The sequence below is a fragment of the Spermophilus citellus genome (assembly GCF_964194105.1).
Source record: "Spermophilus citellus genome assembly, chromosome: 3".
NCBI lineage: Eukaryota > Metazoa > Chordata > Mammalia > Rodentia > Sciuridae > Spermophilus > Spermophilus citellus.
This window is the reverse complement of record NC_138184.1, coordinates 217,724,378-217,749,173: the sequence shown is the minus strand read 5'-3', so window position 1 is coordinate 217,749,173 and position 24,796 is coordinate 217,724,378. Positions and strand designations below refer to the sequence as shown.

Sequence of the window (24,796 nt, the reverse complement as noted above, 5' to 3'; positions counted from 1 at the left end):
GGGATGGGTCGGGAGGAGGGGGCGCGCGTCACGGCAGATCGTCGCCGCGCCGCGAGAGGAAGAGGAAGGGGCAGCCCGACGAGTCAGTTCTCGGCTGGCGGGAGGGGCGCCGGGCGGCCCAGAGGAGCGCGCCGCCGAGGCCTGGGGCGGTGGGGACCCGACGAGAGCGCGCGGCAGGGACCCCAGGGGCTCGCCGGCGGCCGTGGGAGGCCGCGCGGACAAAGGCGCGGAGGGCTGCGGGCCATGGCGCCCTGGGCTCCCGCCACCGCCCGGCCCCGCGCCGAGCCGCCCGCCGCCCCGGCGCGCCCGGACGTCCCCGAGATGCACCCCGAAGCCCGCGGAGCCGCCGCCCGCGGGGAGGTAGGGCGGGGCCCGGGGAGCGGGGTGAGCTGGGGGACCTAGCAGGGCACTGGAGGCTGGAGGCAGGAAACGGCTTGAGTTGCCCGAACCCGGAGTTGGGAAGTGGCTCTCTGCAGACTGCGGACGCTGGGCTCTGGCGGCCGGCCGTGGGGACACCGAGGCGCGGTCCTGCGGGGCGCTTCAGCCCGTCCGCGGACTTTAGCAAAGTGCGATCCAGACCTCCTCCCGCGTCGGGAAGCCGCCGTCCCTCGCCTGGAGACCTGCAGAAACTGGGCGGGGTCACCGCACTACGTGGTGCTGGGCCACAGGGGACATGAGTGTGAGTGCGCGTGAGTGTGAGTGCGCGCGGGTGCGCTCGCGGGGGGAAGATCGGGGCCCCTGAGCAGCCAGCCCCCACCCCGTCACTGTGGTCGGAATTTGCAGTCTTGGGGAAGCAGGAAGGTAAATATGATTGAATCTTACTTCTCCCTCTTTTTCCCTAAGGATGGAGTTGGGAACAGATGAAGTCTAGGGGAAGTCTCTTAACAACACAGGATATAATCAGGTTTACGAGGGTCACAGGGATCTGGATTCTGACCACCGAGCAGAACCAAGACCTGTGGAATCGTGCTGTGAGCAGCCAGGACAGGAAGCTGATCCAGCTTTCACCCGCTGGTGCTGGGGAAGGAGCAGGCAGACTTCTGGCTTGTGCTCAGAGGGCTTCAAGGGATGACTTAAACACCCCAGATGAGGTTGGGTAATAATCATTTCTCCTTGCAATATGAAACATCCAGAGTGGAGTAGAAAGTTTTTGGGGTGGGAGGCATAGAATGGAATTCTGAGAGGAAGTCCAGGGCAAACGGAGACATTTTTACAGCTCCTTTTATTTTTTATTTTGAGACAGGGCCTCCATAAGTTGCTGATGCTGGCCTTGAACTTTATCCATCCTCCTGCCTCAGCCTCCTGAGCCGCTGGGATTCAGGTGTGCTGGCTAGAGACCGTTTTTTTGAGGCAGGACAACGAAAAGGCTGGCAGAGGGGCTGGTGTCCTGTCCTTTATTCTGGGATAATTGAACCCTGTCTGAGCCATGTCTTCAACACAGGGATGAAGAATACCTCTTTCTTCTTTCCAGGAACTCATCATCCTGACTGAGTAGTGAAGCAAAATTAAAACTTGGTCTAACCTGGCTGCGAGTAATCCAGCCACAGAGTGAGAAAGACCGGAGGAGGGACCCCCAGCTCAGGGAAGGCCCACAGAGAGCTGATGCTTGGGCCCAACCCTGGAAACTTCTCTACAGAGAAAACAAAGCAGTCAAGGTTGTTTCAGCTTTGTTGAACAGTGTATGTGAAGTCACTAAGACTCGGCAAGCCTGCAGTGTGTGTGTGTGTGTGTGTGTGTGTTGGGAGGGCTTGGGGGAAGGCGGGGCAAGGAAGGCTCTTCAGGAGGAGGAGTTCCCAGGGGTCAGATTTGTGTCTTAGAAAGCTCACTCATTGTTGGGTGGAGACCTGGAGGAGGATGAGACCAAATCTTTGCAACATCCAGACCCGGGTTCTTACTGAGCAGGGTGACAGCAGTGGTGGGGCAGGAGAGGACAAAAGGATTCCCAAGGTCAAGAGGTAGGCACTGCTGTGGACTGTTTTGGGCACAGGGTGAGGTAACTTAGACTAAAATCAAGTACAAAAATGCCCAGGAGAAAAAGCAAAGCAAAAGGAATGGACATTTTGAATGGCCCAAATTGAGCAGATCACAATACTTGGACAATGAACTTGGCTCTAAGTTTTCTGGCAACTTAGGAACAAACAAAATTAAACTGGATTGCATAGTTTTGGATCTGGGACAACAGAAAGCATACAAATTAATTTTCAGAACAAGATTTTTTTCCTGGAATTGAACTCAGCTGGGAGTTTATCAAGGGAACTTTATGTAAAGACTAAGAGAGTGACATAGAAAAAAAAGTCTTCATTGTATAAACAAAACAAAAATATGGATAATACAATAAAAAGGAAAAAATCATTATTGGTGTTACAAAAGATAGGAAGATGGAACTGCACATGACTTGCTTCCGATGCCATCTGCCTCTTAGGACTAGGGGAGCGTACTTAGGGCTGTCAGCTTTGGGTGTGGACAGTCATGACACAGAACTGCTAGAGCCAGGGAACCCGGTAGAGAACAGACAGTGGTCACTCAAGGGAAGAAGTGACATCTACTTCCGTGAATATAGAAAGCAAAACCCCCCAGGATGCCCAACCACAAGGGAAGAAGACACATCCTGCATGGCCGTAGGTGGGTGGGCTGAGACTCCTGGAGAAGGGGCCAGGCAGGGCCTCTGGCATTGGCAAAGCTAACCCCCAGGAATCCTGACCAACAGGGCAACAGGCAAGTGGGGTGGGAGCAGCATTTAGGGCTCCATTTCGATTGGCAAATCCACTTCCCAGGGTGGTCCAGGTCTTTCTGCACCCAGACCTGACATTTAGCCTGCATTTAAGGGAGCAGGATTCTGAAGACCAAAGATCCCCTCCCAGGGGAGGATGGGAGTGTGAGAATCTTGTTGGCTGCAACACCAGGAAGTTGTGGAGAAAGGAGGAAAGTGAGGAGATCTCCTGGCCAGCCCTTCCCTTTGGTGTCCACAGAAGACAGGAAACCTGCAGAATCTAGATTCATGCCTTGCTCAGGTGCCTTCTAAATTTTACACCATTTCTTCTAGTCAACTTTGGTTGTCTTAAATTAACAGTGAATAGGTCTAGAATTCTGTCCCCACATCAAGTTTCTTAATTTTTTTTTTAACTTGGAGTACCATGAGGTTATACATTGAAATGCAAGAGAGGGGGATTGTTCTGTTCTGTTCTGTGGTACTGGGAATTGAACCCAGGGCCTCCCAGGCTGGGCAAGGGCTCTATCACTGAGCTATACTCTCAATCCCAGGAAGGAGGATTTTCAAAATCATTGATGCCTGGGCCCCATCCTAGATCAATTAAAGCAAAGTCTCTGAGAGTGGGCTTTGGGTATGAGCATTTGTTAAAGTCTCCAGATGATTTTAAGTTACAGTCAGTTGCTTTAACATCACGGGAGGGATAGAAACCTCAGATTGCAAAAGAAGCAGGGTGGGGTGGGATTGGGGGGATGCATGGGTAGTAAGTGGCCAAGGCCCACCCTGCTTGGGCCTGTGTCCTGCTGGTCTCTCTGCCTTACCCTGAGGTCTTGCCAGGTCCTCCTGTGTTCTTGCTGAAGCTAGGGTTCAGCAGTTCCTTCCCTGGTGCTGTGCCTGAGTGGTGTTTCTTGGAGAGAGTCTACTGAAACTGCTATCTCATGGGTTGGTTGTGCAGACCCTTGTAAGCTGTGGCAGCTTGCTGTCCTCAGCTGCGCTTCTTAACATGCACCCCTGGTCTTCTGTGGCTCTGGGGACCCAGCCCTGGGCCCACCTGTCATCCTGTGTATCTGGGCCTGAACTCCTTTTCCTTCACTAGAACCAGCTGACCTCCTCACAATTCAAGGTTACCCCAGCTCTCTTAAAACTCTCTGTACTTCACCCAGCAGAAAAGCTGCCAGGCCACTGGACCCCTTTAATAACAGAAGGTGAGTGATTAACTCAGTTCTTCACATGGAAAACAATGGTCAGATTGTCTTTTATGGCTGGTGTTAAAAATCAGTGCCTGATTTGGGCAAAAATCTATCCTGTCAGCTCTCTCTCCTAATATTTGCCTAAATATTAGGCTCTTTACCAGCTGGGGCCTAGAGCTGTTGCTTGGTCCTTGGCTGTAGTTCAGTGGGGCTAAAAGAGAGGTAAGCCTGAGACCCCTTTCTAACTGGCTGAACTGTGGAAACCCAAGTTATGGGTTTTTCTCCTGGCCTCAGGGAAGGCAGGGGTGAATCACTCTGTAGCAAGTTTAGGGAAAACACTGAGTCCCTCAGTGGTACGGATTGAGCTGGGAAGGGGCTGGGATGGGGAGCTGTGGACGTGACCATGACCGTAACCACAGCTGTACTCTATCATGACTAGGCCTTCCATAGGCTTCAGGTCTCACCCCAAGAGCTTGCCAGAGCAGTTCAAAAGTGTTAAATGTGTTTCCTTCTGTTATTTTGGTCTTTAAAAAAGTGTACTTTACAGTTTTAATTTTCCTTATATATATAAATTTTCTATGTATACATATGTAAAATCTGAAAATCATATTTGCTGTGAAACTTAAGCAATACATGAAAAGAATAAGATGAGAAATGAAAGTTTATTCTATACTATCCCCTGCCTGAAAGGCTGGCACTGTTTGGTATATATCATGAATCCTCCTAGACATTTTTTCTTGGCATATGATATGTTTGTTTATTTACAGAAATAGAGGCAAGTGCTACTTATTGGTCTGCAACATGTTATCATAATGTAAAAACATTTTGTGAGGGCAATTTTTGTGTAGTGCTTACACAGCCTTCTTTGTAACAGCTTCCCAGGTTTCCTTTATATGGATTGATTTAATTTGTTTAACAAAACTGGTTTATGGGCAATTGGTTGTTTTCAATTTTAGCTATTATAAGTGATGTTGTCACAAACCCTCTCCAGCCCTTGTCCCAGTATTCCATAAGATACAATCCTAGGCTGGGGATATAGCTAGTTGGTAGAGTGCTTGCCTTGCATGCACAAGGCCCTGGATTCAATCCCTAGTAACACACACACACACACACACACACACACAAAATCTAAAAACAATCCAACCCTAGAAGTGGAATTGCTACATTAAAATAGGTTTCAGGGCTGGGGTATAGCTCAGTGGTACCACATTTGCCTAGCTTATCCAAAGCCTGGGGTTCCATTCCTGGTCTACCAAAAAGAAGAAAAAAATCAAAAACTAAGGGCTTGAACTGTAGCTCAGTGGTAGAGCACTTGCCTAACATGTGCGAGGCACTGGGTTTGATTCTCAGCACAACATATAAATAAATAAAATAAAGGTCCATCGACAATTAGAAAAAAATATTTTAAAAAAATCACAAACTGGGTCAGTTTCTAAAGCAAAAAGGGAGTTCTCTCTCTCTCCTCCTCTCTCCTACTCTTTTCTTCTGGGAAATGAAAACCCAGAGTTCAGGGGCTGGGGATGTGGCTCAAGCGGTAGCGCGCTCGCCTGGCATGCGTGCGGCCTGGGTTTGATCCTCAGCACCACATACAAACAAAGATGTTGTGTCCGCCGAGAACTAAAAAATAAATATTAAAAATTCTCTCTCTCTCTCTCCTCTCTCACTCTCTCTTTAAAAAAAAAAAATAAATTAATTAATTAAAAAAAAAGAAAACCCAGAGTTCAAATAAATAATAACAAACAATAAAAACAGAAACGTGCACTTAAAAAAAAAAGTTTTAACAGAAGGGATGGGTTTACATTGCCCAGGCTGGTCCCAAATTTCTTTTTTTTTTTTTCTTTTTAAAGAGAGAGTGAGAGAGGAGAGAGAGAGAGAGAATTTTTTTTTTTAAATATTTATTTTTTAGTTCTCGGCGGACACAACATCTTTGTTGGTATGTGGTGCTGAGGATCGAACCCGGGCCGCACGCATGCCAGGCGAGCGCGCTACCGCTTGAGCCACATCCTCAGCCCCCCAAATTTCTAAATGATCTTCCTGTCTCTGCCTCCTGAGTAACTGGGACTATAGGCACGTGCCCCTGTGCCTAGCATAAAAAAATGAGTTGTCAATTGATGTACAACAGGCTGAACCTGGACCGTCCTATAACTGCATCTTGTGGCAAAGGCTGAGGGTTGGATGCATCCTTGCTGGGGTAGGTGTACTGTCCCCAGGTAGAGATGACTTGATCTCATCCCTCTGTCCTCTGGTCTTTCTTATCCCCCTAGAGTTGGAGCCTGAGTCCAGGGAAGGGGAGGGGGCAGGTGGATAGCTGCCCCAGCTGAGGCTACATGTGACTTTCTTGTTCCTTTTGAATGAGTTAGAGGAGATGGGTACTACTGCCCTACCTCTCCCTTGGAAAAGTCATAACTGACTGCCTTGCCCCAGCAAACCGGAAGCGCCAGAGCAGGACATAACAGCCTTTTTATTTCTGGTTCTCAAGTCCTGGGCAATTTAGGCTAGACCTCCCCAGAAGATCCAGCAAAAGTGTTTTATGGGATTATGCCCCAAATCTCTGCAAAAGCTGCACGCACTTAGAGAAGTCAGCTGGGGAAGATGCTGGATGCCCTGGTTTGGTTCCTGCACAGGAGTGAGAGGGCAGCCTGAGACACAGGACTTGCACCCGCTGTGGTTGTAGTAAGGCTAGTCTCTCAGCCACAGACTCGGTCAAAGTAGCTGGTAGGAAGACAGAAAGGAGCTTCTTGAAGCACTGGCTTGTGCTCTGGGCTTCCCTGCCAGGGCGTTGTCTCTGGCTCTCTGGTACTCAGGAGTCCTCCACCCGACACTCTGAGCTACAGGTGAGATTCATTCCAACTTGGAATGAAGCAGTGGTCATCTAACCCCAAAGATAACTTCCGGGCATCTGTGACAACTGACATCCTTTGTATCTGGTCCATTTCATAATTTGTATTTGTGTCAATCAGCAAACATCCACAAGCTCCCAGGACATCAAAGGGAGACCAATGAACTCTGTTTACCCCCCAGTGAACTACAGTGACTAATGGGGTGGGAAAACAAAATGTCAGAGGAGAGCGCTGCTTAATGCCTCTCAAAACAACCACACTTGGAGAGTCCAGCTCCATGGAGTCAGGGCCAAGGGAGCCTCTTATCCCAGCTTTCCTCCCTGAACTCAGGACAGCCAAGATTCCATGCCTGGGACAGGGGCAAAGAGTGGGGAAAGCGGGTAAAGTGGCTGCTTCTAGGTATACATGAAACTTGGGATTCAGGCTGCTTATTTATTGGAGGAAGAAAGAAGGAGGATGTTATTTGCAGGGTGGTGAGAGAAGCAAAGAACTGGAAGAGTCCCCTGGGGCAGGTCTTCAAGTCCTCCCCACACCCCTGAAATCTGGCTTCGGTTCCTAACCATCTGCTGAAATTTTATCCCAGGTTACTAATAGGGAAATCAACGGCCAGTTCACTGTTCTCTTGGTTCTTGATTTTGCTAATGTACTGTATGTTCCTGACTCTTCCTTTCTTGAAACCCAATAAGGTTAGTATAAAACTGCTATGCTGGGGCTGGGGTTGTGGCTCAGTGGTAGAATGCTCGCCTAGCATGCTTGAGGCACTGAGTTTGATCCTTAGCACCATATAAATGTAAAATAAAGATATTGTGTAAAAATAAAAACTAAAAAACAAATATAAAAAAAACTGCTATGCCCTGATATATTTGGGCCAGTTGTCAAAATATTGAGATGCTGCTGTACTAGTTGGTAAATATTCTGCCCCTCCACACTGGGAATTGAACCCAGGGCCTGGTGAATGCTAGGCAAGTGCTCTACCACTGAGCCTTATTCCCAGCACCACCACCACCCTCCCAGCTTTTTTTTTTTTTTACATTTTTTATTTTGAGACAGGGCCTTGCTAAATTGCCGAGGCTAGACTCAAACTTGCAATCCTCCTGCCTCAGCCTCCTGAGTAATTGGGAGTACAGGTGTGTGCCACTCTGCCCAGCCCATGTCACATTTTAATTGCATATTTTAAATCTTCCTCACCTTAGACACCATACGTTTTGGTTGTCCTAATTGTCTTTCAAAACAGAGATCTTCACCAGTTGTTTTGCATTCAACAAACATTTATGCATCACTCCCTGTAGCACATGATCTGGACTAGACATTAGTAGAGAAGTCCAGAAGCCGGGCGTGGTGGCATGTGCCTGTAGTCTGGAGGCTGAGGCAGAAGGATTGCTTGAGCCCAAGAGTACCAGGCCAGTCTGGAAAACACAGCAAGTTCTGTCTTTAAAAAAAAAAGAAAAGAAAAGAAAAGAAAAAAAAAAGTCTCATGCATGTGTTGGATTGGACATGCCATCAGATCGCACCTTCTAGCTGGAAGGTCCAGGTGAAAAAGCCAGTCAAGAGTGAAGTGACAGGAAGGAGCACCCATGCCTCAGTCCTTCACTCTGCCTTTTCTGCACTTCCTTCCCCAGACAGCTCATTCATGCTCACAAGAACCCTCCCAGCTTCACCCCTGCAGAACTGTTCTTCCTCCAGATATCTAGTTCATCCCCTCCAACTGCCTGCTCTACGCGTGTCTCCTGAGTATGGCACTCTCCCCCTAACATGGGCAAAGGAGAACACATCTCCATCAGGCCCTTTTCATTTTCTAGGGGAGGAAGCCTTACCTTCCTTCTTACTTTCAGAGTGTCTTGACGTCTAGCCTACCTGAGTGTTCCATCTTCTCCCATTCCCCACCCACGTCCTATGCTCCAGCACAACTAGGTCAGTCATCACAGTGGCCAGAGTACACCTTCTCCTTTTCTTTATGCTCTCACCTTGCCTTGAATACTTTTTCTTTTCCAACTATTGGAACACAGCTGTTGTGGTCTGTTTTCTGTTGCACAGTACTAGAGACTGGGTATGTTATAATGAAAAGATGTTTATTTTGGCTCATGGTTCTGGTCCAAGGTCCAGGAGCTGCATCTGGTGAGACCCTTCTTGTTGGCAAAGTCCTGAGATGGTGCTCGGCATTATATGATGAGAAACGGGAAACTGAGACCAAACCAAACTGGCTTTTCTAGCAGACCCATTCTCTAGATACCCCACTACCTGTATACATGGATTGCCCCACTCAGGAGGACAGAGCCCTAATCACCTTTAAGGGTCCTACCTGATCTCACCTCTTAATATCTCATTAGGGGGATTAAATTTCCAGATGAGTTTCAGAGGGGACAGACCACACTCAAACCGTATCACCCACCTAAGTATTGAAGGGCCAAATTCTACCTCCTTTTTTGAAGCAGTCTGTGACTCTTCTTTCATTGTCCTCTAAATTCCTCCAGTTTATATTTGTTTCGTAACTCTAGCCACTGTAGTTTAAATTTAATCTTTAACCAATGTCACATTGTGATTTTTATTAAATATGCTATTAGGCATTCCCTTGACTCATCTTGTCTTTTTGTCTTGAATGATTACAATCTCTTATTGCCATTTGGTTGACCGGGTTTATGTGTTATCTTGATTGAGATAGGACCATTCCTTCAGCACCTCCTATAGATACTGTGTGCAGCATGTTGATTAATCTTATTGATTAGTTTCAGATCCATTCATGCTGGCTCAGATTACCTAAATGAAATCACAGGCAAAAGATAATTTTCCATATATTGAAATTTAGCTAAATAAAAATGAGCACATTTCCAGGCACTGCTCAACTTCTGAGTATAAAATGCCAGGCACAGAGAGTAAACAAACAGAAATAGGGGCTTCAGCTCTTAGAGAGCTGGAAAAGAGCATGGGAAGGAGGCGGCCAGGACAGCAGACTGCTGTGTTTTCAGGGTGGCCTCCTCCTCACTCTCAGGCTGGCCTTGTAACCTGTGAGGCTGAATGCTGGCCACTGCTTTGGGTGCATGCTTCTCCTATAAAGGAAATGTAAAGGAAATGGGGTCAGGTCCCCTAATAATTTTTTTTTTTTTTTGGTACGGAGGACTGAACCCAGGGGCCTTAACCACTGAGCAACACCCCCAACTCCTTTTTTTTTTTTTTCAAAGATCTAGGTTACAGTGCTTTCTTTTTTTTTTTTTTTTTAAAGAGAGAGAGAGAATTTTTTAATATTTATTTTTTAGTTTTTGGCAGACACAACATCTTTGTACGTGGTGCTGAGGATCGAACCTGGGCCACACACGTGCCAGGTGAGCGTGCCACCGCTTGAGCCACATCCCCAGCCCCCAACTCCTTTTTTATATATATTTTTTTTCAGTATCAAAGTGATTAGAATTTTATTATTGGCATTAAGATGTCTATTAAACAAAATAGTAGTTTCATTCATTTTTAAAGAACTCATTGAATTATCTCAGTTAATGGAATAATTGATATTTAGAGATTCCTGAGACACTTTTGTTTTTTTTTTTTTTTTGTTTTTTTTTTATTGATTATTTATCGCATTACATAGTTCATGATATATCATCTTTCATACATTAGACTCAAATTGTGCTTTGAACTCCCATTTTCACCCCAAATACAGATTGCAGAATCTTATATTTTATTTAGAGACAGGGTCTCCTTAGTTGGCTGAGGGCCTCACTAATTTGCTGAGGCTGGCTGGTTTTGAACTCATGAATCTCCTGCTCAGCCTCCTGAAGTTCTGGGATTACAGGCTTGTGCCACCATTCCTGAATTCCTCTAAAAATTTCAAAACCAGTTTTTGCATGATTACATTGTTACAGTGTCATACATTTGAGAGTTGTTTGCAGTGCCAGGGATCGAACCCATATAGCCTTGTATATGCTAGGCAAGTGCTCCATCATTGAGCTACATTCATGGAGCTACATTCCCAGCCCTGTTGAAGAGTGTTTTAGAGTTTTACCACACTTGCAGATAAACAAGGCTGGGTAAGCAGCCCTCTGAATGAGTTGAAGACATGGTATTGTTGTTATTTTTTAACACATGGTTCTGTGTCATCATTCATGTTGGTATTATTCTGCAGGGTTCGGTGTACTTTGTAACCAGGAATACATTTGTGGTTGCTTTTCACAGGACATGCCCTGTGCTGGGGCTTTGTGGGAGCTCTCTCACTTCATCTTTTCCAGCCTTTCAAAGCAGGTCCTGCTCTCAGCACTGAGAGGACTGAGGCTTAGGAAAGTAACTTGCCCAAGGTCCTGCAGCTCTCAGAGTTCACTGGAGTTGGAACCTGGATCTGTCTGGTTCCAAATCCTTTGCTTTAGCCCCTATGATATTCCATCTCTCCTGCTCCTTTCCCAGAACCTGGGAGCAGCTAGGGGAGCAGCCTCTGCTCAGCTCTCTTGTGCTGGCCCCGTGGATGGGGATGGGAGATGACGTCTCCCTCTAAGATTGCTGCCTTTTGTCCAAATGTGCTGGCGGAGGGCCAGGCCTGGAAACTCTCTGCTCATGGAAAGAAAGAACAGAAGCCAGCAAAAGAGGGTGGGAAGGAGTCTGAGGGGGAGGAAAGGAAGACGAGGACAGGAAGGAGAGAGGGAGAGAGGGGGTAGGGAAGCAAGGAGTGTTCAGGCAGCACAGCTGGAGAGAGGTGGCTGCCAGGAAGCAAGTGAACGTGACCTTCAGGTGCATTCCATTCAAGGGGCTGTTTGGTGATGCAATGTGAGCCTTCAGCCCTGGCTGGAGTAGGCCCTGGGGCTGTCTGGGTGCCCAGAGGCCAGGACAGTCAAGCAGAGTGGCCCTTCTTCCCTTCTCAGTAGTACTGTTTGGTGAGGTCGAGTTAAAATGAACATCAGGAAAGCCTGCAGGGGGAAAAGAAGTCACAAGATGGTAACTGAGAGGGCTGCCTCTGGGAGTGCAGCAAGCCGGCCAGGCTGTGTCTTGGTGCCAGGGCATGCACGGTGGGCAGGGAGGTAGAGGAGGGCTAGAGAGGGACTGGCTGCTGGCTGCTTGGAATAAAATCAGCTCTTAACAATTCACAGAGTCTCTCCTCTGGATCCAGGAATGGAAGACTGTACCCTGCCTCTTAGGCACACACACATTAGGCATCTGAACTCTAATCCAATAGTATTCATTCAGCAATCATGTAGCCATAGGAAAAGTTCATCTCTCCAGACATTGGTTTCTATAAAGGGGGAAATAGTGGGGCTAGCATAAAGATGCAGTGAGCTAGGTGCGGTGGCACAAGCCTGTAATCCCATTGGCTCAGGAGGCTGAGGCAGAAGGATCACAAATTCAAAGTCGGCCTCAGAAGCTTAGCAAGTCCTAAGGAGTTTAGTGAGACCCTGTCTCAAAATAAAAAAGGGCTGGGGATGTGGCTCAGTGGTTAAGCGCCCCAGGGTACAATCCCTGGTGCAAAAAATAAAAATGAAACCACTTATGTCCAACCAATGTTAGACATTCATTCATGATTGCAGTCTCATCTGAGATGTCAAAACATAAACATGTGAAACCTTAAATAAAAATTTTAAATAATATTTGGGGGCTGGGGATGCGGCTCGAGCAGTAGAGCGCTTGCCTAGCATATGTGAGGCACTGGGTTAGATTTTCAGCACCACATAAAAATAAAATAAAGATATCGTGTCCACCTAAAACTAAAAAATAAATATTAAAAAAATATTTAAATAATATTTGAAGCCAACAACAAGAGAACACAAGGCACATATATTTAATCAAGTGTAGATACGTTAATAGAAATTCAGATGAGGGAGGAAGAACTTTAGCTTGGGGTAGTCAGGATAGCTTTTATGGAAAAAAGTTGGGATTTCAGCTAGACTTGGTGGGGAATGTAATAACACAGAAGGTGGGGAAGTACCCAAGCAAGATTACAAACATAGTGTGGGAATGAGGAAATTTTAACTCCCCAAAGCCCAGGAGTAACTTTGCCAATAGGACACTCTATCTATTCTCTTTTGCGTGAAATGAATTTGGTCATGGTATTTTGTATGTACATGTCAGCTGCAAAAGCGTTGATCACCAGGTGCTGTGTCAAATGGAGAGGACTTTTGAGTGTGAAATAATATGGCCTCCTACTCAGTCTGGCATAGGTGGATTTCTGTTATGACTGCTTTGGTCTATTCTCTGTTTCTTTGTGGAAAAACATTTAATAGGAGCTCATAGTTAGTATTACCTGATAACTCGATAACTGGGCTTTTTTTTTTTTTTAATGTTTCTGGGACTCACACCTAGAGACTAATACATTTTAGACAATAAGCACTCTACCACTGAATTATACTCACCAGCCCTTGGGTTTTTCTTGCTTAAAACAAAACAAACAACAACAACAACAAAAACCTCAGCATCCTAGTAACAAAGAACATTTCTCAGTTAAAAAACAAAAACACACTAACTCCAGAAATCTGTCTGGGTTGTGAAGAGCCTGGCTTCTCAGCTGACAAAGAGAAGCTTTGGGGGTGGGAAGAACAAAGGAAAAGGGAAATAAAAAAGAAACATAGATTTGATCAGATTTTTTACTGCAGTGATGAAAAGATCTGACAAGAACAATTTTAGAGGAGGAAAAGTTTATAGATGGCCAAATCCATTGCTCTGGGCCCAACATGAGGCAGAACATCATGGCAGAAGAGTTGGTGGAGGAAAGCAGGTCTGGACATGGCCACCAAGAAGCAGAGACACTTCTGCAGTTGAGACAAAATATATACCCCAAAGGCACACTTCCAATGACCCACCTCTCCCAGACATACCCTACCTGTTTACAATTACCATCCAGATAATTCCTATCTGGATAAATGCACTTATTAGGTTAAAAGCTCTCATAACCCAATCATCTCACTTCTAAGCATACATTGTCTCACACGTGAGCTTTGGGGGGATATCTCACATGGAAACCATAGCAAATATCTACAACAAGAATATGTAACCAAGGGACCCCAGTCCTCCTAAGGAAACTTCTCTACAGAAATGTGAGTTACTGGGTTGGAGTGTGGAAGAGGTGAATGAGCCCTGGATAGGGCAACAGAACCTTGGATTCTGCTTCTGCCTTTGTTGGCGATACAGCCTAAGCTAGGCAAGCCACAACCCCCTGGGCCAGTGTGTTCATTCCAGCCCTGATTTCTTGCCTGTCACCATCCTATGTGCCTGTTCGGGAGCATCTTCATGACAAGGGCTTTTCTAGCTTCATTATATATCGCTTTTTGCATCCCCTTTTTGAATTTCCTTATTGGACTGGGACCTCTAAGAAGCACTGTCATTTACAGGCTGGATTCCCAGTGACCTACTGGGTCATGAGGAGAGAGCTGTTGAGGCCAGGAGGAGGATGTGGCAGGCTGGGTCAGCCAGTGCAGGCCTCACTCCCAACAGGGTCCTGGGAGAAGGGGCTCAGCATTTCCTGGACTACCATAAATAGAGGGATGGGAAAAGGATTCAGTCATCCCTTTTCCTCCTGTCAACTCAGCTCTTCCTTCTGGTCGCCAGACTAGGCCGCCTCTTGTAAATGTTTTTCATTCACATGTGTTCCCTGCCAGTGGGGGATGGGGATGTGAGATCTGCTTTAGCAAACATTGTAGATCCAAAGCAAGAAGGCATACGTGCATTTGTTATCCACAGTAACTTCTCATCAGGCCATTTCAAATACACCAGAGTTTAAGCAGTGGGGTTTTATTGGGAAGAAAGGAAGGAAAGTGTACACCTTCTGATACTGTGGCCTAGTTAATTTCATCCGAGGGTTTGAGTTTTGTAATAACATCCCAGGTCCTCAAAAGGTTAGGTCTCTTGACATGGGCCATACTGACTTCAGATATGTCCCTAGCATCGCCAGTGTCATGAAGAGTCAGTCTCCTGAGGGCTAAAAGGGGACTTCTTGAGAGCTGCTCTAGTGACCTCTGTAGTGTAGAACATGGTGGCCTACACCCAACCCTCTGTGCAGGCTGGAGGAAAACTGGGGCTTCAGTTTCTTTAGCTGAAGTTTGCTCAGCTTCAGCCATCTGGAAGCAGATTCGTCTTTAAAACAGGGACACACACACAGCGGTCGCTTTTTCTTTCCTTTTTTCCTCACTTGGGTAAAGTAACTGAACGCAGATTGAACTTGATGCTATGGGTTAGTGTAGTATCCTTGGGTTGTTTAAGAAAAAGGAGGGCACAGGGTACCTTGTGGAACCGTGGGAACCGCGGTGGCCGGGTCAGGAGTGGGCTGGATCGAGGCGGTGCAAAGCCACCCTCCCACCAGCGTGGGTCCGTTTCCACTGCCCCACTCACGGCTCCCACCGGGGCCAAGGGTGCAGAGCGCTTCCGGTTCCAGGAACGCAGAGATGGATGCCGCTCTCCAGGAGTGGACTCTGATTGGCTGGATTCGACTCAGGCCTCCTTTGCAGCCAATCATCTGTGACCAGGGGGTGGGTCCATTGCTCAAATATGGCTGCCAGCGGCCTTGTGTCCCGTGGTGGAGGGAAGGGGAGCTTGACGGAAAGGTGGACTCCTTGTGCGGTAGGCGGCTGTGCCTCATGCCTGCCGTATTCACTGCCTGTGCTTTGTTTCCTCGACCATTTTGCTCTCGTGTCTTAATGTCTGTGTTCACAGGAACTCTAGTCCTAAAGTTCGCGCTAAGTACTTTAACAAAACTGGAAGTTGCTCTCGAAGGACATAATGGTGCAGTACAGGAAGGGCTTCGGGGCTGGACCCTGCTTTTTATTTTTTTTCTTCTTAAGTAATATTTTAGTTGTTGATGGACCTTTATTTTATTCATTTATTTATATGCGGTGCTGACAATGGACCCAGAGCCTCATACGTGCCAGGGCAGCGCTCTGCCACTGAGCCACGACCCCAGCCCCTAGACCCAGCTTTTAAAGCGCAGTGATGGTATTTGTCAGCTGTGTGCTTCAGTCTCCGCTTGCCCACGTGCCTTCTTTTTCTTCCTTCCTCTTTCTGACCATTTTACTTTGAGCTATAATTCACATACAATAAAAATTCATCAGGTGTGCAATTTAATTTTTTTGTATGTATAAAGTTGAGCAATCACCATCACAATTGTGGAACACTTTATACCCCTTAGCTACCCCACCCCCCAGTTCCTTTAAATCCCAAGCAACCACCAAGCTATTTTATCTATGAATCGGCCTATTTGGAACATTTCATATAATGGAATTACATAATAGATATAATTTTTTTCCCCACTCCAGTACTGGCGATTGAATACATAGGAGCATTCTACTACTGTACTACACACCCAGCCCTTTTTTATTTTTATTTTGAGAAAGGATCTTGCCAAATTATCCAGGCTGGCTTGAAATTTGCGATCCTCCTGCTTTAATCTCAGGAGAACTAGGATTACAGGCATGTGTGATGTGGATTTTTTAAACTGGTTTCTATTTGCTTAGCATGATGTTTTTAAGGTTCATCCATGTTGTGGCATGTATATATACTTTATTTCTTTATGACTGAATAACATCCCTTGTATGGATATACCACCCTTTATTTATTTAGCCTTCTGGGTTATTTCTGCTTTCTGGTCATTATGTATAATGCTACTGTGAACATTCCTATAGAACATATGTGAACACATGTTTTTATTTCTCTTGGGAGCTGCATTATTTCTGAGTAACTATGTTTGTGCTTAATACAGTGCCTGACAGATTTTAACAGTGTTAATTTCTTTACCCTGACCTTTCCAGAAGGTTATGAATGAAAGTTATTTCCTGCTTGCTGCCCTTAGAAGAAAGTCAGGCTGCCCCCAAAAGCCTGACCCCTTAGGGTCACATTCTGAGGTTACTGTCCCCAGCATCACTGAATAGAAGATTCTTGCATCAGACATGAGAGGGTGATGATCCCAGATGAGTTTAATCAAAGGTATTGAAAGAGCAAATATCAAGTTTTGAGGGGTGAAACAGAATTTGGAATAGAAAGATAAGGATTAAATTCCCAATTCTCCTATTTAAGTACTATGGTAATAGGCAAGTCTGACCTTTGATCTTTTCATTTTCAAAGTGAGGATAATGGGAAAATTGAAGTGGTGGCTGTAAACTCCTCAGACTGTAGCCCATTTGTGAATCTAGTTCTTGCCTGCAGCTGGCTTTCTTGCTCTGAGGAAAAGCTAGGCCCATCTCAGAAGTTCACAAGGTCTTCAGGCACATCCAGATTTTCAAGGGTGATCGTAAATGGGTGCTATTCATTTGGGCTCTTCAGTTAATTTCAGCACCATTTATTAAAAAGTCCATATCTGAAGGTGGAACTCAGTGGTAGAGTGCTTTCCTAGCATGTGTGAGATCCTGGGTTCAGTCCCCCATACTGCCAAAAAAAAAAAAAAAAAAAAAGAAGAAGAAGAAGAAAGAAGGTCCATCTTTGCCCTAGTGATTTAAGATGTTACCTTTGTCATACATAATAAGTTCTGTATGTCTTGACTTTTTGTTCTATACCACTGGTCTGTTTATTCTTGTGGCTATCCCACACTGTTTTAATTATAGAAGCTTTATAGTGTGTTTCATATGTGGTTGGAAAGTCTTCCCCACAACTTCCTCCCATCTCTGTTTTAATGTTTTTCTAGCTCTTTTTGCATGTTTGGTAATCTTGTCCTAAGGTATTCAGTGTCCACCTGGAGGGGCCTGATGGATGGCAGGGGTAGAATAAAGGTCGAGTTGTCTCTTGGACCTGGCTAGGCTTACTTTGGTAAACTGATTTTGTTACATTCTGTTTTCTTTTTAAAATTTTTTTCATTAGTTAATTATTTCTAATTAGGTATATATGACAGCAGAATGCATTTTGATTCATTGTACACAATTGCAGCACAACTTTTAATTTCTCTGGTTGTTCACATTGTAGTGTCACACCTATGTGCAGTCATACATGTACCTAGGGTAATGATGTCTATCTCATGCCACCACCTTTCCTGCCCCCATGCTCCCTCCCCTTTGCCTAATCACAGTTCCTCCATTTTCCCCATGTCCCCACCCCTATTACATTCTGTTTTCTTTTTTATTCATGCTCACTGGAAGCTTCTAGGGACTGGATAGCTCTCATTTTTCCTGAACCTCCAAAAAATCATGTAAGACTGTTTTTGTTTTGGCAGTACTAGACTTAAAAATCAGTGCTTACCACTGAACTACACCCTGTTTTAATTTTTTATTTTGAGACAGCTCATCAAACTTGCAATCCTCTTGCCTCAGCCTCCTAAGAAGCTAGGATTACAGGGGAGCACCTCTACCCAGCAAAACAGTCTTTAATAGATTTGGATAAAGGGCATATGAAAGTTTTCTGTACTCTTCTTGCAACTGTTCTGTAAGCTTGAAATTATTTCAGAATAAAAATGGTTAAGGTCATTATGCTTCTGATATTTTTTTTAAGAGAGTGAGAGAGATAGAGAGAATTTTTTTTTAAAGAGAGAGTGAGAGAGAGAGAGAGAGAATTTTTAATATTTATTTTTTAGTTCTCGGCGGACACAACATCTTTGTATGTGGTGCTGAGGATCGAACCCGGGCCGCACGCATGCCAGGCGAGCGCACTACTGCTTGAGCCACATCCCCAGCCCCGCTTCTGATATTCTTTTTTTTTTTTTTTTTTAGAATTTTAATATTTATTTTTTAGTTCTCGGCGGATACAACATCTTGGTATGTGGTGCTGAGGATCGAACCCGGGCCGCACACATGCCAGGCGAGCGCACTACCGCTTGAGCTACATCCCCAGCTCCCGCTTCTGATATTCTTGACAAAAGCTTTCAGAAAGTCTACACAAGTTATGTTCATGGATCCTGCCTTGGTTCACATGTTGATTGACCCTACAAAGAAAGCCCACAAATCAGGTAGACAGAATCTGCGGTTAGCAGGATATAAAATCAACACGCATAAATCAAAGGCATTTCTGTATATCAGCGACAAAACTTCTGAAACGGAAATGAGGAAAAACACTCCATTCACAATATCCTCAAAAAAAATAAAATACTTGGGAATCAACCTAACAAAAGAGGTGAAAGATTTATACAATGAAAACTACAGAACCCTAAAGAGAGAAGTAGAAGAAGATCTTAGAAGATGAAAAAATATACCCTGTTCATGGATAGGCAGAACTAACATTATCAAAATGGCGATATTACCAAAAGTTCTCTATAGGTTTAATGCAATGCCAATCAAAATCCCAATGGCATTTCTTGTAGAAATAGATAAAGCAATCATGAAATTCATGTGGAAAAATAAAAGACCCAGAATAGCAAAAGCAATTCTAAGCAGGAAGTGTGAATCAGGCGGTATAGCGATACCAGATTTCAAACTATATTACAGAGCAATAGTGACAAAAACAGCATGGTACTGGTACCAAAACAGGCGGGTGGACCAATGGTATAGAATAGAGGACACAGAGACTAATCCACAAAGTTACAACTATCTTATATTTGATAAAGGGGCTAAAAGCATGCAATGGAGGAAGGATAGCATCTTCAACAAATGGTGTTGGGAAAACTGGAAATCCATATGCAACAAAATGAAACTGAATCCCTTTCTCTCGCCATGCACAAAAGTTAACTCAAAATGGATCAAGGAGCTTGATATCAAATCAGAGACTCTGCGTCTCATAGAAGAAAAAATTGGCTCCGATCTACATATTGTGGGGTCGGGCTCCAAATTCCTTAATAGGACACCCATAGCACAAGAGTTAATAACAAGAATCAACAAATGGGACTTACTTAAACTAAAAAGTTTTTTCTCAGCAAGAGAAACAATAAGAGAGGTAAATAGGGAGCCTACATCCTGGGAACAAATTTTTACTCCTCACACTTCAGATAGAGCCCTAATATCCAGAGTATACAAAGAACTCAAAAAATTAGACAATAAGATAACAAATAACCCAATCAACAAATGGGCCAAGGACCTGAACAGACACTTCTCAGAGGAGGATATACAATCAATCAACAAGTACATGAAAAAATGCTCCCCATCTCTAGCAGTCAGAGAAATGCAAATCGAAACTACCCTAAGATACCATCTCACTCCAGTAAGATTGGCAGCCACTATGAAGTCAAACAACAACAAATGCTGGCGAGGATGTGGAGAAAAGGGTACTCTTGTACATTGCTGGTGGGACTGCAAATTGGTGCAGCCAATTTGGAAAGCAGTTTGGAGATTCCTGGGAAAGCTGGGAATGGAACCACCATTTGACCCTGCTATTGCCCTTCTCGGACTATTCCCTGAAGACCTTAAAAGAGCATGCTACAGGGATACTGCCACATCGATGCTCATAGCAGCACAATTCACAATAGCTAGACTGTGGAACCAACCCAGATGCCCTTCAATAGATGAATGGATAAAAAAATATGTGGCATTTATACACCATGGAATATTACGCAACACTAAAAAATGACAAAATCATGGAATTTGCAGGGAAATGGATGGCACTGGAGCAGATTATGCTTAGTGAAGCTAGCCAATCCCTAAAAAACAAATACCAAATGTCTTCTTTGATATAATGAGAGCAACTATGAACAGAGTAGGGAGGAAGAGCAGGAAGAAAAGATTAACTTTAAACAGAGACATGAGATGGGAGGGAAAGGGAGAGAAAAGGGAAATTGCATGGAAATGAAGGGAGACCCTCATTGCTATACAAAATTACATATAAGAGGTTGTGAGGGGAATGGGAAAATAAACAAGGAGGGAAATGAATTACAGTAGATGGGGTAGAGAGAGAAGATGTGAGGGAAGGGGAGGGGGGATAGTAGGGGATAGGAAAGGTAGCAGAATACAACAATTACTAATAGGACATTATGTAAAATTGTGGATTTGTAACCGACGTGATTCTGCAATCTGCATTTGGGGTAAAATTGGGGGTTCATAACCCACTTCAATCTAATGTATGAAATATGATATGTCAAGAGCTTTGTAATGTTGTGAACAACCAATAAAAAAAAAAAAAAAAAGAATCTGCGGTTAGGCAGGATCATTGTTGCTTTTCATGCTTCCTTAAGTGCTGATCATCCTGAAATTATGCAGACATTTGTGCTATTTACCCATGCAGCCCAAAGGAGATTTGGTCCATCCTCCAGCCCAGCTCAGGGGCTGCTCTTCCACAAAGGGCCCTCACCTTCACCTGTTCTACTTATCATATTGTGTTTTGTATTATAGACATTCATGTGCATCTTGTGTTTGAGAATGAAAACTCTTGGAAAGACAAATAAATCTATTTTGCATTTCTCCTAGGCTTTGCTCCTTTCCCTGTGCAAAGTAGACACAACTATTAGTTGGAGGTATGAATTAGATAACTCTTTCCCTGTTAGCTGTCGATCCCTGTATAATCTCAATTTTGGACCCATTGATATATCAATGCTGGGAAATGATTACTGTGGACCAGGATCTAAGTGTTGGTGGTCACTAATGGAGAAGAGGTCATGAGAATAAACTTTACCTGTTCCTCTGTTCAGGAAGTACTGTGGCAAAGCAAAATAGTTGTGGAGCAAAGAACTCAGAGAGCTGAGTGCCTTGCAGCTGTGGTGGCAACTGGGGGCCTTGCTGAGGGTGCCACAGGTTAGAGGGCTTGCTGAGCATGTATGAAGCTCTGGGTTCAGTCTTCAGCACCACATGCACGCACGCGTATACACACACACAAAGTGTAGTTTAATGGTTTATAATATTCATGGAGTTGTGTAACCACCACCACAATCCACTGTATTTTTAAAATTCTTTCTTTTTAGGCAGTGCTGGAGACTGAACCCAGGTCCTTGTGTGTGCTAGATAAGAGCTCTACCATTGTGCTGTAGATTTTAGGGCATTTTCGTCACCTCAGGAAGAAACTCCATACCCATGAGCAAGCACTCCCCATTCTTCCACCCCCATTCCCGAACTCAGCAGTCACCAATCTACTTTGTTTTTTGGGGGGGCGGGAGGGGGGGCGGAGTTACTGGGAATTGAACGGAAGCATTTAACCAATGAGCTTCATCCCCAGCCCTTTTTTTGTTATTATTTTTTATTTTGAGAGAGGACCTCGCTAAATTGCTGAGGTTGGCTTTGAACTTATGATCCTCCAGTCTTAGCTTCCTGAATTGCTGGGATTATAGGCATGCACCATCATGCCCAGTGCCTCAGTCCTTTTTTATTTTGAGACAGTCTCACTAAATTGCTCAGGGTCTTGTTAAGTTACTGATGTTGGCTTTGAACTTACAATCCTCATGTCTCAATCTCTCAATTCACTGGGATTACAGGAATGTGGCTTGGTGATTAAGTGTACCTAAATTCAATCCCTGGTACCAAAAATAAATAAATAAATAAATAAACAAACAAACAAATAAATAAACAAACAAATAAATAAACTATGTAGGGGCTGAGAGTGTAGCTCAATGATAGAGCATATGCTTGGCGTGCATGAGGCCCTGGGTTCAATCCACAGTGTAAAAAAAGAAAAAGAAATGATTTATCTGAATTCAGAGTATTTAGCCATATTTTAGCAGCATTAGCATATTTCATAACTTTGTAACCCTTTTTTTCCTGGTACAGGGGATTGAACCCAGGGCACTTAACTACTGAGCTATAGCCACAGTCCTTTTTATTTTTTATTTTGAGACAGGTTTCTTACAAAATGGCTGAAGCTGGCCTCAAATTTGTGATCCTCCTGCCTTAGCCTCCCCAATTGCTGGGATTACGGGTGTTGGCTACCACACCTGGCCTTTTGTAACCTCTATCAGAGATATAACACCAGCATTAACTGGGGAGGACTGACCAACTCCCTAAGCCTTCCACACTGTAGTAGTGTATACTTGCAAGAAAGCCATATATTATACATTCTCTGTCTTTATCCTCTATAGAATGGTGAACCCAAAGGCAACATATGGAAGTATTTCCACATTGCCAATGATCAAGGGGGAAAACATGATTTGCAAATGTTGTCAAGTAGAAAATGTGCTTCTAGCTACCAAGGTGGCCAAATTCATCTATATATAAGGATGTTCTACAGATGTGAGAAAATCCTTTCTGGGTTTACAAAAGTGAGAACAAGACCTCTTGAACTGCCTCTGGCCTCAGGACATCACCAAGTGTGGTCCAGTTTGTATTCTTAGACTGCTCTGACTACAGATCCCAGGGGCTTCATTTGTCAGACTGACAGGTGCAGGTCAGGAAAATACTGACCAGGTGGTTAAAAGAAAATATTTTTTGTCAGTCGCCAAATATTCACTACCAAAGGAAGTCTTGACATTACTCAGATTGTGTTCTTGATCTTGAGGCCTCTTTTAGAGTGCAAAGGAGCCTTGATATTAAAGCCAGTGTAGGGAAGTGATAATCATCTTATAAAGAAAAAAGGTTTACTTTGGAGCCAGAATAGAATTTAGTGGTTATAGTCCATGATTGATTGGTTCTGTTGTTTTTGGTCAGGTAGCACATCATGACAGGAACATATGGTATAGGAAAATCACTCACCTCATGGTCACTGGAAGTCTAAGAGAGCAAGGAGTGGGCCAGGGTCCCATTATCCCCTTCAAAAGCACACCCCCAATGACCTAAAGACCTCCCACTAGGCCCCACCTCTTTTAAAAAATATTTTTCTTTAGTTGTAGATGGACACAATGAATGACTTTATTTATTTTTATTTGGTGCTGAGGATCAAACCCAGTGCCTCACACATGCTAGGCAAGTGCTCTACCATTGAGCTACAATCCCAGCCCTAGGTTCTACCACCTCTTGATAATACCAAGCTGGGAATCAAACTTTTAACACATCGGCCTTTTGGGGACACTGAAGATCCAAACTATAGCAGAAAGAATCAGTGGAATAGCATCTAGGAGTATCTGTATCCTGGTTCAAGGAAGAAGACCAACTTGCTTTGTGCTGATAACACCTGCATCAGCTTCCTGGGATACTCTGAAATAGGAAGAATTTGATGCTAGAGTGAAATACAACTTTACAAAAGAGCGGACAAAATCAATATTTCTATGCTGGTTGATATATTTTTTTATATTATCAAATTTTTTTTTCTTTTTTTTTTTTATTGGTTGTGCTGGTTGATATTTTAAATGACATGAAAATAAACCTCGTGGTTCAGGTCTATATCAACAATTCCTATGCCTTTGAATTCCCTGGGGAACTTCTGAATGCAGATTCCTGGGTCCTACTTTGGTGACTTAATTCATTTTGTCTAGGATGGGGCCATAATTCCTCACTTTCAGAAGTTGTCTCTGCTGAGTTTGTTTTTTGTTTGTTTGTTTGTTTGTTTGTTTAAGATTGACACAAGGGGCTGGGAATGTGGCTCAAGCGGTAGCGTGCTCGCCTGCCATGCGTGCGGCCCGGGTTCGATCCTCAGCACCACATACCAACAAAGATGTTGTGTCCGCCGAAAAATAAAAAATAAATAAAAAAAAAATAAGATGGACACAATATCTTTATTTATTTATTTTTATGTGGTGCTGAGGATCAAACCCAGTGCCTCACATGTGCAAGGCAAGCACTCTACTGCTGAGTTATAATCTCAGCCCCTCCCTGTTGAGTTTTTGTTGTTGTTGTTTTGTTTTTGGTTTGGTTTGCGTATTTTTTTTTAAAATTGGTGATTGATCCCAGGGCCTGGTGCACACTAGGCAAGTGCTCTATCATTGAGTTACAGTCCATTTTACTTTATTTTTGAGATAGAGTCTTGGTATGTTTCCAGGCTGCCCTGGAACTATCGACTCAGACCACTGAGTAGCTGGGATTACAGGCATGCACTCCTAGTACTTTTCTTTTTCTGTCTTTCTTTTATTTCCTTCTTAAAATACAATCCTTAGTATCCAAGGGGATTGATTCCAGGACCCTACTGGGATACCAAAATCCAAGGATGCTGAAACCCTCTTACTAAATGGCATAGTGCATGATATAACCTATGTACACCCATAAGCTTTAAGTCATCTCTAGATAACTCATAATAACTAATACAATACAAGGAACATGTAAATAGGTGTTATGCTGTATTTTTTAGAGAATAGTAATAAGAAAAAATTCTGTACATGTTCAGTACAAATGCAGTTTTCCCCCAAATATTTTGATCTATGGTTGGTTAGAACTGAGATGTGTTTACTTCAGATACAGAGAGCT

At 44.2% G+C, this 24,796-nt stretch overlaps 1 protein-coding gene across 10 annotated transcripts in view; it reads left to right on the top strand.

The window, feature by feature from the left end:
* The window catches only part of DENND2A (DENN domain containing 2A), a 94,282-nt gene continuing 69,486 nt past the window's right edge, over window positions 1-24,796 (top strand). For 2 of the 10 annotated variants that reach the window (XM_081287453.1, XM_081287452.1), the window contains exons 1-2: window positions 2-360; window positions 3,804-3,912. Coding sequence is in view for 1 of the 10 variants with exons in the window: in XM_081287446.1 (XP_081143572.1) it covers window positions 322-360; window positions 20,945-20,991 (86 nt within the window). In the remaining 9 variants the exon portion in view is untranslated. The other 8 variants (XM_081287455.1, XM_081287454.1, XM_081287447.1 and 5 more) reach the window with 6 other exon arrangements.